Genomic DNA, 18,598 nt, shown 5'->3' with positions numbered 1-18,598 from the left:
CCAGTCAGTTGTCTAGGATGTTTGCATTTGAATAGAGGACCATCCCAATATAATGACCTTCCATTAGCAGCCCTATATCACTCCCCTTTGGAATTTCAGTCTAGCATGAGAGAGGCAAAGGAGAGTAGACAAAAACCTGCAGCATACAGAAAATTCATAGTCTCACAAAATTGTACAGATCATCATATTGTGTATATGACTTGTATGGAGGCAAACGGGTACAACCACATATGGTGGTAAAGGTCTTAATCTGAATCTCTTAGAAGGTAATGTAAAGTGATATTCTTACTACTTACAGATAGCTCATGCTAAAATTCAGAGTCTGGAATCCAACCTGGAAAACATATTGTCTCGAGAGAACAAAATGAGGAGCTTAATCCAGTCACTGGAACAAGAGAAGATGGCATATCAAAAGACTGTTGAGCAAATAAGTAAATACCTTCCAGTAGAAGCACTGTCCGACTGTGAACTGTTCCTGAAGGAAGTAAATGCCAACCCAAACAATAAAACAAAGCAAGGAAATAAGCCATAAGTAAGAGTTTCAGGCAGTATAATTTCAAATATGAAGGGAAAGCAAAGATATGTATGCTGTTATAACAGAACTCGGAAAGCAGCAGGTAATAGTTTGCCTAAAACTGGTGCTGGGACGCTCATAGAAGCAGATGGGCCTTGTCACACTCATTATGCAAATCCCAGGTTATCAAAATAGATTTTTTTTAATGGTTGTGTACATATATCACAATGGGAAATAAAGGACTGTTGCATTTAATTGTGACAAGTAGATGTATATTTAGAGTTGATTTAAAGGAAAAGGTCAGAACTTCACTAATGAAAACCAAAGTGGTGGTAAATTAAAATTTAATTCTAGATGCATATCTTTTGTCTTGTAGCAAAATGACGATAATGTGTCATATATTGTATAATACTTGAAAAAGATGAATGTATTTTTCCTCCAAAGAACAGCATGTTTCACATGTTTTGTGGAATTCTGTGTAAACAAGTGTGTCTGTCATTAATTCTACTGACGTGTGTATATAACAATAACTAAGGCTGACTGTCACCATGTGGCTTTTATAGGGAGAATTATAATGCCATATGCTGCCTGGAATATGCCAGTCAGGAAGTTACTCCCCCATGCCAGTTGAAATTGACAGGCATTATGTCACAGTTATGTCTAAAGAACTCAAAAGACTGAAAAGTCAGGAAAAAGCAAGAGCCAGAAAATGATTATTACCTCACTTCCTGCCTCTCCCACCCCAGGAGTTTGACAGTAGGAGTTGAAGGAAGGAAACAGGGCTGCAGAGTGGTCCGCACTCTGTGCTTAATTTCCTGCAGGTGACATGTTGTGGTAATGTATTTAAAACTGGACAGGGTTTTCAAATTGCAAAAGAAATCTTGTAAGACCTTCTATTGTCAGACAGTTCACTGATTCCCCCAACAGTTATATAGCTAATTTTTGGGGGGTGGGGAGATGTAATGGGGCACTGGATAAAGTGGGGAGTTAGGATTTCCAAGCATTCTGAATCCCCAAATACATTGTGATAAAGACATACATCGGATAATTTTCAGGCTTGTGCTGTGAAACTGTATAGGGAGAGGATTAGCTAGCCAGACTTTAAATGTCATGTACCTTTCAATTTAAAGCATTGGTTTGAAACACACAATTGAAAGGACGTATTATAAATGCAGCTTAACGCTTTCAGGCTATTCTTGTATTCTGTTACCACCACTTCTTTGTAAACTTGTTTTAATTATCCTGTCATGAGTGAATCTGTCCTAGACAGAGGAAGGTAAGCCCACATAATTTCTTAGATTGTATGTATGTCAACCAAAAGACAATAAATAAGATGCCTACAGATTTGAAAAAGCTAGTTGTGATTAGTGTAAATCTGCAAGAAGGTTTGTTTGTATGTAGGAGACATGAATTTTGGAATTCATGTCAGAGTTGTTACTTGAATGTTAAAATGGATCATGTTATCTTACCATTTATGCTATATTCCAGGCAGGTGGGGTTTTTTTGTTTTGTTTTGTTTTTGAAGTATAAAAATCAAGCAAAGTGCCAAATTCAGCAAAGTGTTTGACTGGAAAGCAAATGTTGAACCTAACTGCTTTCTGTTTCACAATGCTGTGTTAATTTCAAGGGGGAAAAAAACAACAACAGAATCACTGCTCATTGCTGCAGAGTTTAGTTTTATTTCCATGGTGGTTTTCTTATTTGGTAGTACTCATTCAGTTACTGTATTTATCTTTCTTATTACTGTCAGGTGCAAGCTCTGACACTGTATAAAATTACATGGAATCTGACTTGGTATTTCAATAATATTTCATTGCACCAGATGGAAAAATGTCAAGTGAAGAGGCAATTCTTTGCAATTTGTTCAAAGTAAATTTTAGCTAATATGTATATACAGAACTAATCCCAGGGAACTGCAGTACAGTGTAGTACAAAACCAAGGGTGTTTAGATACATACAATTACTTTTTTCTTTTTCTTTTGTTTTTTTTTAGATGCACTGAATGTGCTTCATCCTCTGTTTTACTTATATCAGTTTTTTTCATGTGATGCCTGGAGAATTTCCAATAAATGTAATTTGCTGCATTTCCCATGGCCTCTGGCTTTTTTTCATTTCTCCTCATTTCTAGTACCGCTTTCTCACTTGTAACAGTGCTGTCTTCATGGAAAAATTAAGGAATTTGTTTAGTCTCTGTGTGTGAAAAACAGGATTTGCAAAAGGACACACGAAAAATGAAAATTATGACAATTTAAAATATACAAACAATATATTTTTCAAAATTTCAAAGCCTGAATTCCTTTTTTAATTTTTAAGCTGTTCACTTTCAATAGACAGACATGTTAGGAATGATAACTATGGGAATTTGTTTAATTCTGAGGAAGGAATCTGAATCTCTCTAGCCTTTTGTGCCCTCATTTGAAAAACCTACACAAGTGGTGACAAACTATTTTTCACGATGTATTCTATGTTATGAGACATTCATCATGGTCTTTTTTCTGCACACGTGCATAATTTGTAACATATGTATCTCTGGGGTGCCCTGTTTCAAATATAAAACCTACAAAGATCTGTTTAAGATGAATAACAAGCAAAAGTATAGTTGAAGTTTGTCTTTTAATTACAGGTTTTTCAGGGTGTGTGTATGTATGTATATTTATAACAAATCACTATAGGTGATCGTTTACATCCCATATCCCCAGATTTTTATTAATTCTCGTTTTATTTTAAGAAAATCAAATTAATAGTTTAGGCCCAAAAGGTAGATAAGTTGAAATAAACAATAAAACCTAATACCAATAAAACTGTGTTCATGGTTTACAAAAAAAAAAAAAAAAAATTAAGGGGTTGAGCATATTGTTTGAGGTTTAAACATTTCCTTGCACTATTTGCAAAGCTAATGCCTGAGGATCAGACATTGAAAATGGCCAGTCCATTTTTACTAAAATTAGGGAAATCCAAAATATAAACTAGATTTTTTTTTTAAATTCCTTTAGTTTTAATAATTTAAGGTATTAGCTATCAGATAAATTTGCTTATTAAAATATATGGAATCAAACTCCACTCTGATATATGTGAGCAGAAGAATGGAAGATGATGTATGAATGTAGCAGAGCAGCATTTTCCCTTGATTTTTAACCTGACAGCATCCCTTTTACAAATGTCTGTACAGTTTTACTTTCTACTGTTACTAAATCTACTGTTAGTTTAAAGAACCTGTATGCCACATTCACCTCTCTCTCTCTCTCTCTCTCTCACACACACACACACACACACACACACACACACACACACACACACACACACACACACACACACACCTCCTAAGATGAAATTCTGAAATTGTTGATCAGTGCACACCAATTCCACTGGAAGTGAATGGTGCCTTATGCAATTTAAACTGAGGGTATGGGGAAGTTAAGGTAAGAAGTTTTGGAGAAGGTGCTCCCAGTCCATCAATGCTGAACATTGCCAAAGAGTTTGGGATATGGACCGTACCTCACTATATACTTGGAAAGCATGTAGCACTTTGGGAGTGCTAATATAATACAAACAGACACTGGATTTTGTCCCTTCTTGGGAAAAGTGTTGGATCCTTATTGACTGCAAGTGATCAGAACCTCATTTCTACATCTTACCTGAAATGTGGTGGCTCCCTATGCTATGGCTGTAACTGAGAACAGGTCAGAAGGATGAATGCAACTACTGTATCTTCAGCACTACATCATGCAGCATCTAGGAGGAGCTAACTCTAAATTATTGAACCTCAGATAGCAGAGGGCTTCCTTGAAAGGGTTGTGAAGGTTTCAATATTTTTAGCTCACAAGTTATAACTGAAAACTACTTACCTCTGCCAGGATTCTAATTATACCTGGCAGGATCTTGGAGAAGAGCTAGAGCTGGGTGAATTTTCTAAAAAACCTTTTGTGTTGGAAAATTTTCTTTTTGACCAATTTTTCCGGTTTTTAGGGGAAAAGAATGGAACTGACAGCCAAAGTCTTTTAAACTGAACTTTTTTTTACCCAAAAGAAAAACCCAAAGAGTTGTTTTGTAACTTTTATTGAAAAACAAAAATTAATATTTTGAAATAACAACATTGACATTTTTCAACCAGCTGTAAGAAGGGCCTCTTTGAAAACAGGAATGGTGACCTGTTATCTTCAGTTAAACTTAAGCGTGGTGGTCATCCCTGCTATTGAGTTAGACAGGTTTCCTTGCTTCTTAACCTCCTCACTGCAATGCTGCCCAGGTTGCTCAGAATTGCCTAAATGGAGGCAATCTAGGGTGTAATAGAGGTTCTGAGGTCCAGCAATTTGAAGCACCCAGTTGTCCACAATGAGGACTTCAGATTCTTGAATGCTTAGCAAATGCTGCATCCCAGCTAAGAATGAAAAATTGCATCTGTTTGCTTAGAACTCTAGAAAAAAAGAATCTAGCATCTTCAGAAGACACCTCCACTCGTGTCTGCCACTGGATCAGACATCATAATGAACCAACTCGCCCTCCCTTCAGCTTGGTGTCTTTCCTTCATGGACATTGGATATAAAACTTTGTCTAAGTTGGGCATATTGAGGCAGTCCAAATTCTGAGTGCCAACTGTCCCCTTCAGCTTGGTTCAGCATCAGGTTATTAAAGATGATTGTGTAGAAGCCTGAAGATTTCTGCATCCACACTTCCTTGATGGCACTAAATTTGATTTTAGGTAACTTAAAGGATTGTAACTGATCCTACTGTTTGTAGTTAGTTCAGATTTTAATATCGATGCTAGCTATCAAATCCATCAGTATATGATGCTGCTTCATCTCCCTTGCAATATTAATCTCCTAGCAAGCTTGTGGATGGGTGAGGGAGGGACTCTGAGCCCTTTTCTCTCTGTCCCCACTCCCATTATTTATTTTGCCTGGGAGATGCATCATTCAGCATGTCAGCATTTTAAACTCTACCGGGACAATGGGAAAAGCTAAAATGAGGAGAGTGGGGTCTATGCTAGAAAGCATTAATGGCTACCTTCAATCAGTTCTTTGATCTGTACAAATACCATCCAGGTTGAGATGATTCTGCCAACCCAATGCCAGAGGCACTGTTTGTCCCCCATTTCCCCCTTCTCGTTTTCTGATTTTCACAAAAATTAGTAAGGTTCTGCCTATTGCTGCCTACAACATTTCCAGTTATGGAATTGATCAGTTGCAAAGTTCAAAAGTTAATGCATTATATACTGATGGAGACTTGCCATTAAGTTGAGTGCAGAGCTTCCATATGCTTGGTCAATTACATATAAAACTACCATATTAAAGAACAGCAAGATTGCAAAATCAAGCAATCAAGTTAGGAATTGCCAGTGTGGTGAATGTGGAGATGCTCAGTGATGAATATTCTAATGTTGTAAGTATCTTTGGTATGTTTATTTCCACTGGTGGCCAAGGTGAGAATTGCTATTTACTGTTAAGAAGCCCTAAGATTCTACTGAACATGTTCCAACAATTGTGTGAGGAAGTTTTTTCAAGATGTAGGCTGATTAGTGGTCTGTGAACGTATACGAGAATCAAAGATTTCCTTTTCCAGTTCTAATCGGTTTTGGATCTCCATATACTATGTTGGCAACAAGGATAAGCTAAAAACAACCAGCAAGCTCTACATACTGTGTACATAAGTGACGAACTTTTTTTTATTGCAAAGAAAAATGGCTGTATATGGAAAATGAAAGTGTATGATGCAGGGTAGGAGGACTAGACTCAGTACTTGGAGACTCTCCCAGAACTTTATTACAAATGATATAGAGGATGAAAAAAAGAAACATGACATTTTATTGAGTGTTTGTGGAGCAAAAACATAGTTTAATTAGATTTTTGGTGGCACTAATTAGTTCAACAAAGCTGAGCTTTTCTAAAGTTGTCATGTGCCATAATAACCAATACCATCTGAGATTGTGCAGCGTTTAAAATTTAAGTTTCTCCCACCAACCTGGAAAATCGGTGGCAGGTTTTGTACCAGAACAATGTTTGTCAGAGTGCTGTGGTTTTGGAGATACATTAAAGGCCAAGGCTATGGTATCAGTGTTGGCAGAGTCCACCTCAGATTTTAAAAAAGCTCTGGAAATAGCGCAAAGCATAGAAGTAGCTGCATAGTATGCTTTAAAGTTACACAGATGCACTAAGCAGCATGTAGCTAGCCAATCACAGGTACTATGCAAAAAATGTGCAGCATTTCACACAGAGCAAATGAATCATTAACAGAGGTACCATCTGAAGAACGCACAAACTGCTTTAGGCGTGGGGAGAAACATACAAGGATATTGAGTGCTGGGTTTTGCCAGAAGTGAGGTCATCTTGTAAATGTGCAGCTTAAAAAAAGACGCATGGAAGGGAAAATGTGGATCATGAGAGGTGCATCATATTGTAGAGGAGAAAGAGAAGCCAAAAGCTGAAGACTGGGTGTATACTATGTTTAATGTTAAAAGAAAAGGAGTACTTGTGGCACCTTAGAGACTAACAAATTTATTAGAGCATAAGCTTTCGTGAGCTACAGCTCACTTCATCGTAGCTCATGAGAGCTTATGCTCTAATAAATTTGTTAGTCTCTAAGGTGCCACAAGTACTCCTTTTTCTTTTTGCGAATACAGACTAACACGGCTGCTACTCTGAAACCTATGTTTAATGTTGTGAGCGGTAGCCAAAAGAAGAAATCCCCTCGAGTCGAGTGTTACAATTAATGGACAAAGAATAACCATAGAGATTGATATAGGAGCTTCACTGTCTATAATCAGCCCAGACCTGAAGAAGACGTCTTTGTAAGCTTGAAAACTGCGCTCTCTCTCTCTCTCTCACCAACAGAAGTTGGTCCAATAAGAGGTATTACTTCACCCATCATCCGGCCCTCTGACTACTACTCCATGCTACTCATCCATGCGGGCACTCATGATACTGAGAAGTAGGACCCTCAGTATATCAGAAGTGACTACAGGGCTCTGGGAGTAAGGGTGAAGGAGTTCAGTGCACAGATGGTGGTCTCTTTGATCCTTCCGGCCAAGGGTAGGGGCCCAAGCAGAGAGACAAGCATCCTGGAGGTGAATACCTGGCTGCGAGGATGGTGTCACCAGGAGGGCTTTGGCTTCCTTGACCATGGGATGCTGTTCCAGGAAGAAGGAATGCTAAGCAGAGATGGGGTCCACCTATCGAGGAAGGCGAAGAGCATATCTAGATACAGACCAGCTAACCTAGTGAGGAGGACTTTAAACTAGGTTCGAAGGGGGCAGATGACCAAAGCCCACAGGTAAGTCAAGAAGATGGAGTCCTGGGAGAAGGTCTGGAATTGTGGGACGGGAGGGCGGGGGGGGCATGGGCTGTTATAGCAGGGATAAAAGCGAAACAAGACCGAACTGAGGGAAAGGGAAATCAAATCAGTATCTTAGATGTCTGTATACTAATGGAAGAAGTATGGGGAATAAGCAGGAAGAACTCAAAATTCTAGTAAATAAACACAACTATGACATAATTGGCATCACAGAGACTTGGTAGAATAATACGCATGACTGGAATATTGGTATAGAAAGGTACAGCTTTCTCAGGAAGAACAAGCAGGGAAAAAAGGGAGGAGGTGTTGCCTTATATATTAACAATGTATACACTTGGACTGAGGTTGAGATGGAAATAGGAGACAGACTTGTTGAAAATCTCTGGGTAAGGATAAAAGGGGTAAAAAACGAGGGTGATGTCATGGTAGAGGTCTACTACAGACCACTTAAACAGGAAGAAGAGGTGGATGAGGATTTTTTTAAACAACAAAATCATCCAAAGCACAGGACTTGGTGGTGATGGGGGACATCAACTACCCAGACATCTGTTGGGAAAATAACACAGCAGGGCACAGATTATCCCATACATTCTTGAAATGTACTAGAGACAATTATTTTATTTCAGCAGGTGGAGACAGCTACTAGAGGAGAGGCTGTTCTAGAGTTGATTTCAGCAGACATGGAGGAACTGGTTGAGAATTTGATAGTGGAAGACAACTTGGATGGAAGTGATCATGAAATGATTCTAAGGAATGGTAGGAGGGAGAACAGCAAAATAAAGACAATGGATTTCAAGAAGGCAGACTTTAGCAGACTCAGGGAGTTGGTAGTAAGATCCCATGGGAAGTAAGTTTAAGGGGAAAAACAATAGAAGACAGTTGGCAGTTTTTCAAAGAGACATTATTAAGAGCACAAGAGGAAACTATCCCACTGCGTAGGAAAGATAGGCAGTATGGCAAGAGACCACCTTGGCTTAACCAGGAGATCTTCAATGATCTAAAAATAAAGAATCCTACAAAAAGTAGAAACTAGGTCAAATTACAAAGGATGAATATAAACAAACACAAATATGTAGGGACAAAATTAGAAAGGCCAACACACAAAATGAGATCAAACTAGTTAGAGACATAAAGGGTAACAAGAAAACATTCTACAAATACAGTAAAAGTAAGAGGAAGACCAAGGACAGGGTAGGCCCGTTACTCAAGGAGGGGGGAAAAATAATAACAGAAAATGTGGAAATGGCAGAGGTGCTTAATGACTTCTTTGTTTCGGTTTTCAACAAGAAGGTTGGTGGTGACTGGATGTCTAACATAGTGAATGCCACTGAAAATGAGGTAGGATCAGAAGAGGCTAAAATAGGGAAAGAACAAATTAAAAATTACTTGGACAAATTAAATGTCTTCAATTCACCAGGGCCTGATGAAATTCATCCCAGAATACTCAAGGAGCTGACTGAGGAGATATCTGAGCCATTAGCGATTTATGTTTGAAAAGTCATGGAAGACCAGAGAGATTCCAGAAGCCTGGAAAAGGGCAAATATAGTGCCAATATATAAAAAGGGAAATAAGGACAACCCAGGGAATTACAGACCAGTCAGCTTAACTTCTATACTCGGAAAGATGATGGAGCAAACAAGCAATCAATTTGCAAACATCTAGAAGATAATAAAGTGATAAGTAACAGTCAGCATGTATTTGTGAAAAACAAATTCTGTCAAACCAACCTGACAGCTTTCTTTGACAGGGTGACAAGCCTTGTGGATTGGGGGGTGGAGGGGAGCAATAAACGAGGTATATCTTGACTTTAGTAAAGCTTTTGATACTGTCTCGCATGACCTTCTCATAAACAAACTAGGGAAATGCAAACTAGATAGAGCTACTATAAGATGGGTGCAAAACTGGTTGGAAAACCATTCCCAGAGAGTAATTATCAGTGGTTCACAGTCATGCTGGAAGGGCTTAATGAGTGGGGTCCAGCAGGGATCAGTTCTGGGTCCGGTTCTGTTCAATATCTTCATCAGTGATTTAGATGATGGCCTAAAGAGTACTCTTACAAAATTTGCAGATGATACCAAGATGGGAGGGGTTGCAAGTGCTTTGGAGAATAGGATTATAATTCAAAATAATCTGGAGAAATGGTCTGAAGTAAATAGGATTAAATTCAATAAGGACAAATGCAAAGTACTTCATTTAGGAAGGAACAATCAGTTGCACACATACAAAATGGGAAATGACTGTCTAAGAAAGAGTACTATGGAAAGGGATCTTGGGGTCATAGTGGACAAGCTAAATATGAGTCAACAGTTTAACGCTGTTGCAAAAAAAAGCAAACATCCTTCTGGGATGTATTGGCAGGAGTGTTGTAAGCGAGACACAAGAAGTAATATTTTCGCTCTACTCCGTGCTGATTTAGGCCTCAACTGGAGTATTGTGTCCAGTTCTGGGCACCACATTTCAGGAAGGATGTGGACAAATTGGAGAGAGTCCTGAAAGAGCAACAAAAATGATTAAAGGTCTAGAAAACAGGACCTATGTGGGAAGATTGAAAAAATTGGGTTTGTCTAGTCTGGAAAAAAGAAGACTGAGAGGAGACATAACAGTTTTCAAGTTTGTAAAAGGTTGTTACAAGGAGGAGGAAGAAAAATTGCTGTTCTTAACCTCTGAAGATAGGTCAAGAAGCAATGGGTTTAAATTGCAACAAGGGAGGCTTAGGTTGGACATTAGGAAAAACTTCCTAACCATCAGGGTGGTTAAGCACTGGAATAAACTACCTAGGAAGGTTGTGGAATCTCCATCATTGGAGATTTTTAAGAGCAGGTTAGACAGACACTTGTCAGGGATGGTCTAGATAATTAGTCCTGCCACGAGTGCAGTGGACTGGACTAGATGACCTGTTGAGGTCTCTTTCAGTCTATGATTCTGTGAAAGGGTTGTTTCATTACACCTGCCTCCCATTTGGAGTGTCAGCAGCTCCAGGTATTTATCGAAGGGTGATGGACAATTTATTCCAAGGGATGCCGCATGTCTGTGTATACCTTGATGATAGTTTGATTACAGGGGAATCCGAGTCCAGAATACTTGCAAAATTTGGACCAGGTACTACAAAAATTGGCTGATGCAGATATGTGTCTTAAGAGGGAGACGTGTATCTTGCAGGCTGCCAAAGTAATTTACCTGGGACACAAAATTGGTGCAACTGGCTTACAACCAGTAGAGGAGAAGGCATGGGCCATTCCTGAGGCACCACCACGAAAGTCAGTGTCTGAACTGAAATTTTTTCTAGGCCTGCTAAATTATTATGGTAAATTTTTAATCAAGTTGGCATCTGTATTGGCTCCGTTACACAACTGTTACAGAAAGGGATAAAATCTCCAGTCCGGTCAAAAACAAAAAAAAGCTTTTGCAGAAGCAAATAAATTAAAATCATCAAAACATTTAGTTCATTGTGATAGCCAAAAAGAACTAATATTGTCTCATGATGCTTCACCATATGGGGTGAGAGCAGTATGTCAGAGGGATCTGAGCATCCCATCAGTTACGCATCAAGGTCATTAGCTTCAGCAGAAAAAAATTCCTAACTAGAATGAGAAGGGCTAGGAATGGTTTGGGGGGGGAAAGAATTGCCACTTGGCAGGCATTTTATTTTACATCCAGATCATAAACTTAAAGGTCTGTTGATGAAAGCAAGTCTGTACCTTCTATTGCATTTGCCAGAATTCAGAGATGGGCTCTCATCTTTATCATCTTCAGACTACAAATTTGATTATAAACCTGGAAAGCATTGGGTAATATGGGGACTAGGCATCCTTTACCAGCAGCCCTCCAGAAGTACCTCAGCCTACAAAAGCAATCCTCCTTACTGAACTACCGTCTACTTCTCTAACTGATGCCGCACAGCTAAAAAGAGAGAGAGACCCGTTATTGTCTGAAGTGCAGCAGATGGTTACAAATGGCTGGACAGAGAGGGTAAGTACAGAATTCCAATCTTATTACTCCTGAAACAAGTCTTTAAGTTTCCAGGTGATCATACTTCCAGTAAGTAGACTGGTGGTGCTAAAATTGTTACATGATGCACATCCTGGCATAGTATGCATGAAGGGGCTTTCATGCAGTTGTGTGTGGTGGCCAGGAATAGATTGGGAAATCAAGACTTTTGTGACAGTGAGTGGTTTGCCAATCCAGCTGCCATATTCCACTAAAAGTTCCTTTGCACCCATGTCAGTGGCTTCTATGACCCTGAAAACTAGGTTTTGAATAAGGGATGCTCCATTCAAAATGGATTGAGGTGCACACAGTGCTCTCTACTGCAGCTGAGATTAGAGTTGTAAAATGTAAATTGCAGTTTACCATTTTTGGTTTGCCTGAGACAGTGGTGAGTGATGATGGTATCCAGTTCACTGGTGCTGTATTTCAGAATTTATGGAAAAAACCCAGCATCAAGCCCATTAGAAATAAGCCATATCACCCTTCTTCACGTGCCCTAGTGGGCTATGCAAATAATGAAAGAGGGAATGAAGATGATGGCACATGGTAGCATAGAAGCCAACCTGAGCAAGCTTCTTTTCTAGTCTGCTGTGACAGTCCACAACAGGAAAGTCATCTACAGAACTCTTAATGGGAAGGAACCCGAGACCTTACATGGACTCTTTACACCCTGATGAAGCTGTTAAGGTGAGGGAAAAACAGACAGCCCAAAAGTTATATTATGATGTAAGAGCATCACCAAGAACATTAGGTATAAGTAATGTACTGTATGTTCTTAATTTTTGCAATGGCCCGTGCTGGTTATCAGGTTGCATCACAGCACATGTGGGACCACTTTTTGGGTGACTGAGTTACTGGAGGATGGGGAGGCATATTCAAAGGCATCAGAATCAGGTTCATCTGTGGTACCATGAGGAATTGCCTATAGAGAATTCTCATTTGGATGTTGAGATACCAGGTATTATGGCGTCATTAGACTACCCAATTGCTACATCCAGAAATAGTGAGATTGTGGAGGACCACATACCAGCCACTACAGTTGACTTGGAAGATAAGGCTGTAGAGATGGTTGTAGTATCAGAGAGCCCTTCTGCACCTGCTGCTGATCAAGGACCACACGTGTTTCAATTGTGCCATTTCAGAAGATCTCCCTAAGGCAGAGACAGACTGGATTTAAGTAATAAGACAATTATGCTAGAGAGGGTGTCACACACCCATGCTCCCCCCCCGGGGTTCCCTGGGAAGGCAAATCAGCACTGTATGTTGCTAACGCTGTTGCAGGCATTGCAAAGTATTCTGGGAAGGGTTAAAGGTGTAAGTGTGGATAAAAGTTTCCTTTGCAGGTTGCAAAAGACCAAGGAGGGAGGGAGAGAGCAGAAAACGGCTCAACACTTCGGCTAGTTCGGTCCAAAAATAAGATGCTGGCTCCAGCTCAAGGCTACAGCACACAACCCACACTTGGATTCCAGGCCCCCCCCATCTTTCTTGGCAGGCCACCAATTCCAACCAGCCACGAAAAAAAAAGTTTCAACTTCATAAACCTGCAGTGGCTGCAAAACCTAGCAAGACAGTAAAGGCCGACGAGGGGGAAAACAACTGATGTAGTGTCCCTAAAGCCAGGATGTTTTGGGAAAACTGAAGAAGCCATGAAAGGCTGGCTTGGACCGGTACAAAGAGCACGGGGGCGGGGTGCAGAAGTCCTGGATCGAGACACCCCAAAGGACCCTAAAGTTTAAAACCCTCCCAAGAGCTGAAACAAATTGGAGATTGGCAGCAGACCCTGGATGACCTGTGTGCACAGGACAGAACTCCTGTCCACCCTTCCCCCTCTTCTTCTGACATTACACCCAGTCCTGGCAGCCTCGGGTAGTGCGTATGTGAGTATGAAAGTGGGTTAGGGCTAGGGGCACTAATGCTTTCTTCCTTCCTCTGAGTGATGTGGGAAGCACCCATCACTCTCCGCTGTTGTTTTATTATTTTATCAATAAAGCTTTAAAACTCAGTTGCTTGATATGCTCTGTCATCTCTCCCTTCCCCTCCCCCCCAACGATCCTGTGGCCTCAGCCTGATCACCTAACACCTCAGGCAGATTGGTAACAGAAATCTGTCACCGTTTTGGTGGAGAATTGTGGGGTAGGGAGAGCCCTGCAGAGCACACCAATTGCTTTGCCTTTGGTATTTCAAGTTGCTCTGTCCAGCACCGTTGGTATTGCATGTTGGGAATTTTATAATTAAAGGTGAGCCCCACCCTAAGTTATAGTATGACAGAGAACTGGAGGGAGGTTTAGCATTCCTCTCTCCACCCCAGTTGGCGGGGGAAAGGTGCAGCTGGGTCTACCCCCGGTCATAGAAGTACTGGGCAATAGGAGCTGGGCTAAGAGACCCTCACTCTATGCAACAGGTATCCTCGGTGCATACGCCCTCAGTCATAGTATGTCTGAGTTAAAAAGGAGAACATAGGGTGTCTCGCTCTGCCCAGAAAGGGTTGTAGTATATGTATCCTCAGTGGGATTGGACTGAGTAATACGGAGGGAGGCTTAGCGTCTCTCCCTCCGGCCCCACAAAGGCGGAGATGAGCATTGTAAGCCCCGGTGCCGGTGTGGGCAACATGAAATCTCAAGTAATTAAGACCTTCAAAGTTGTACTAAGGGATTGTGACAACTTGTTCAGGAAACAGAAGGATACAACTGCAGACTCGGGAGTCCCGCAGTTGTGGGCGATGGCTTCAACAATGGATTCAAGGCCAGACTTATGGGCATTAGGGAGCGCGGACATGGTAGTCTGGCTGCCCAGTCAGCTGGCGTCATGGGAGGTAGGTGGACCTGATGCCCGAGCCACGGAGGAGGCAGCAAAGAGGGATGGGACCATTCTGCATCTTTCAAGGGGGGGGGTAAAGACCTCTCCTAGCTGGAGAGGGCTCTCACCAAAGTGGGATACAATCCCTGGGGTTCCATGGTGGAGCTTCAGAGGGGCATGCATACTTGGCAGGATTTACTAGACTTGTATGCCAAGTATAAAAAGCAAAAGGAAAAAAACCTATGGGCAGCTGTGGGATTAATTTGGACTGCAGCAGCCATGTGGTATCAAATGTTGTTGGGACAGAAAGAGGAGTTGAGGAAAAGGGAAGAGGTGTGTACCCGACAGCTGGTGGAAATTGAGCAACTGAAAGCATAAATTGCTGACCAGGACAAGTTGCAGGTCTTAAAACAGGACTTCCCGGCAGAAAAAAGCAAAACACACCCACCTGGAAGCACTGGCTAAGCAAGTACCAGTCCTTCAAGGACTTGTCAAAGACTTGCCCATTCTTGCTCAGGATACGCCGCAATGGCAGTGTGCCCACCACGAAAAGGAAATTGAACAGTTAAAACCTCAGTCAGCCATACATTCAGTCCAGGTGGCGAGCCTCACGGGGGATGATTTGGGTGACCCCTGTGAGGGCTCTGATCTCTCCCTTTGTAAGGATCTTCAATTTTGGGCAGAACCTTGTTGCACCCTTATAGCAGCCCTCATTAAGACCGAGGAGCGGTCCAGCAGGTGAAGGGGGAGAAGGTCACCGTACAGCACCCCCAACTACGGAGAGCGCACCCGTAATTACCATGGGGGTAATTATGAAGAGGAAAGGGACCAGGAGAGGTGGGAGCTAATTAAGGAGCCCACCTTCCTTACTAAATTGGTAATGGAACAAAGCCTGTGCCCATGGAAAGGGACAGTGCAGCAAGAAAAAAGAATCTGGCCCAGACAAGCAGGCAGGCAGCAAACAAAAAAATTAGAAAACAGGTTGGAAGCCCTAAAAGCATAGTGGCAGGAGTAAATGAAGCAGTAAGTACAGGCATGGGAAATTCAAATCCCTAAAATAGTACTTGGAATGGTAAAATCTGAGTTAATGAAGGCGTCAGTTTGGGAAATAAACAAGTAATTAAAAAAAAAAGTTAACTCTGCAGAGGCTGGAGGGAATTAAGCAGTTAAATATTGTAACAGTGTTAAAAAGGAAAAGTATTAGAGAAAGAAAATTCTTGGTTTCTTTGCAGCCATTCTGAAGGAAAATGCGCCCTTTTCCAAAGGAATGTCTGTAAATAAGCCAGGCAAAGAACCAGGCAATTAAAATCATTTGACTATGGACAATTTAATCAAATTTGCTAAAAGAATATAAGGGGGTTCTATTGGAACTTAACTGCCCCAAATGTATAAAAAATGTAATTTATATACAGCTATGTAAAAACAGAGCAGTGTATATTATAGAAGGGGTAAAAAAAATGCAAACATAACATGCTACTTAATTACAATCCTATTAGGGCTCCAAAGGGAGCCACAATAGGTAATGTTTTCTTTTTCAATTTTTTTTTATGTTTTAAAAGCAGGAGTTGAAAGTGAACAGTAATCAGAACTCTGGTGAAAGTTAATTGTGTCTCTTTTAAGACAGATTTTCACAGCTGCTGGTGGCTTTGAATCCAAAAGCAAGCCAAAAAGCGTTTATGTTAATGCAAATTACCTAACTAATAAAGGTAAAAGCCATTGAAACCTGGCCCTGCTATAAAACAAACACAACAAAATATACTGATAATTCCTCTGTTTTGCCTGCAATCAGCAAGGGTATTTATAAAAAAAAGAAATTATTTTAATCAATAATCTGCCACCACAAAGGAGTAAAAATATGGGGGGGTTATCTTTCAGAACAACAGGAAAAACTGATACCAGCTGAAGAGCAATCCAAAATATCATAAATCTATGGTCACAATAAAAATTGTGTTTTGTGTTCTATGTTTTGTCTTGTGTTGTCTGTCTTGTTGCTAGCACTGTTGTGTACCAAATGCTGCAGAAAAACCTCCTCAGGTGGCAAACACCATATTAGGAGAAATTGATTTTGGAGCAGGAATTATAAATACTGTAGATCTGGAAGTAATTAAAAATAAATTAAGCTTTCTGTCCCAGCTACAGGACAGCCTAATACAAAAACAAATGAAAATAAAAAATCATACTGCTATTGCACATGGAATGTACTGAAATGCTGATACTTGCTTTGTCCACCTTGAAATACAAAATGCTTTGGGTAATATCAGGAAACACTAAGGTATTAATACACTTGCTAAAGCAAAGCAAAAAATCACTGTTTAATACTTATCAATACAAATGAATGCAGTATGTTTCTGGCGTAGTAAGGCCAGACCCTTTAATTGGGGAAATTGTTGTTAAAAAAGCACACCAACAAGCTCTGAAAGAAAACATATAAAAAGTTAGTCCACTCCTCAGATGGCACATGGAATCCTTCTGGCTACCCCAGACTTCAAGCCAGTGGGCTGGGGAGGGAGGGAAGCTACTGGACACCAGGGGTTGTACCAAGTGGACTCCTCAAAAGTAGGTGTGCTTGTCCTTGCTTGTTGCTCCAAAGCCCTATTATTTCACTAAAATCCTGTATGTAAAATATATTAAATAATAAAACCAAAATACTGTATAATGGGCAATGTGTATGTGTTAATTCCTGAAAAAAGGTGTTTTAAGAGGATGGAAGTGTTAGCAACCCGCTAGTAAACAAATGTAAATGTAATGTAAGCACTGTGTTTACCAATAATTACATTTACTGTTTGCCACAACCAAAAAAAAAAAAGTCTTAGCTTTGCTGAGTGGAGGGAGGAACTATGTAAAAACCTGTGAAGCCATAAAGGCCACTTTAAATAAAGAAAAGGCCAAGTGTAAGGGAATCATTGTTAAAAATATCCGGTGATGGCAAATTAAAAACAAGGTAATGTTGCAAAAGCTGGAAAAGGCGGCCCAAACTCTGGACACCAAGTGGGTGGGTCTGTACTCCATTGTGAATTGCATCTCCCCAGTAATGTACCAGCTTCAGCTACCAGGCAAACTAAAATGGGCGCTGCCAATCAGCTCAAAACATATGCTTCCCCCTAGGTTTCTGGTCATGGCGTCGTGGGCCTCGGTTGTGGACCAGCCACCTACCTGGACCATCTGGGTTTCCAGCTATCCATGGAATTATCTAAATCATAATTATAAAAAGGAAAAATACCTCCAAAGGCTCTCCCTAGCTCGAGCTGCCGATGGGGCCCAAGCCACAGTGTGGCGCAAGGCTGGAGGGAAGGTGCCTTAAAAACAGTGCATAGTCTGAATAAACACAGCAGGGCCACAGCAAAATACCTGGTGGGTGGCCCCAAACCTCCCCTGAATCCCATGGGGACATACCCTGTTCCACCTGTGGTGGTCTAAAATAAAAGTAAAATGGGAAGCCCTTTGGCAAGCAATAGCAATTACTAATCTCAGAATGTAATATTATTGTTGTAACCTCCTAAACCAGGCAAACAAAATCCATGACAAAAGCCAGGGAGGGTTGTAATGGGACAACTAATAATTTTAAAAGGTTTTAATCTGTGCCTCAGTTTCCCCAATAGGTGCATTGTGGTGTTCTCTCTTTCCCTCTTGCTTTGTTAACAGGACAAGGCAGTAATAGCGAGAGCCCAGGAACACCCTGAACAAAAATGGTGGGACCGCTCTTGCTGCTTTAAGCCTGCAAAATTCGTCAGGGCAAAACAATACAAATGCCTCATCCTTTACCATGTTTCAGCACATGTTTAATCTGGAGAAAACTGCCTTTGCCACAGCCATCCGGATGGGGCATCTATGCCAACAAGGGAACGTGTATGCTATGTTACTAATAAAGCCAGAAGCCACTACTGGCTAGTGTATGCAATTGTTGCTGCCCTAACCATTTTGTTTGTGCTATATTGCTGTTTACGTAGGAGATCAACAGTGACCCTAGCCACCGTGTCAGAGGGAGGATAACAACCTAAATGGTGACTCTTCAC

General features: G+C 40.8%; 1 protein-coding gene across 8 annotated transcripts in view; it reads left to right on the top strand.

Annotated features, from left to right (window-relative positions):
* TBC1D4 (TBC1 domain family member 4) overlaps nucleotides 1-2,598 on the top strand; it is a 157,215-nt gene extending 154,617 nt beyond the window's left edge. For all 8 annotated transcript variants that reach the window (XM_038387806.2, XM_038387805.2, XM_038387812.2 and 5 more), the window contains one exon: nucleotides 299-2,598. In XM_038387806.2, coding sequence (XP_038243734.1) covers nucleotides 299-532 — 234 coding nt within the window. In that variant the 3' untranslated portion in view covers nucleotides 533-2,598. The remainder of the gene's footprint in view (nucleotides 1-298) is intronic.
* Nucleotides 2,599-18,598: the final 16,000 nt, after the last annotated feature.

This window comes from Dermochelys coriacea, chromosome 1 (assembly GCF_009764565.3).
Source record: "Dermochelys coriacea isolate rDerCor1 chromosome 1, rDerCor1.pri.v4, whole genome shotgun sequence".
Lineage (NCBI taxonomy): Eukaryota > Metazoa > Chordata > Testudines > Dermochelyidae > Dermochelys > Dermochelys coriacea.
Note: the sequence above shows the minus strand (reverse complement) of the source record. Positions and strands in the feature narration are given on the sequence as shown.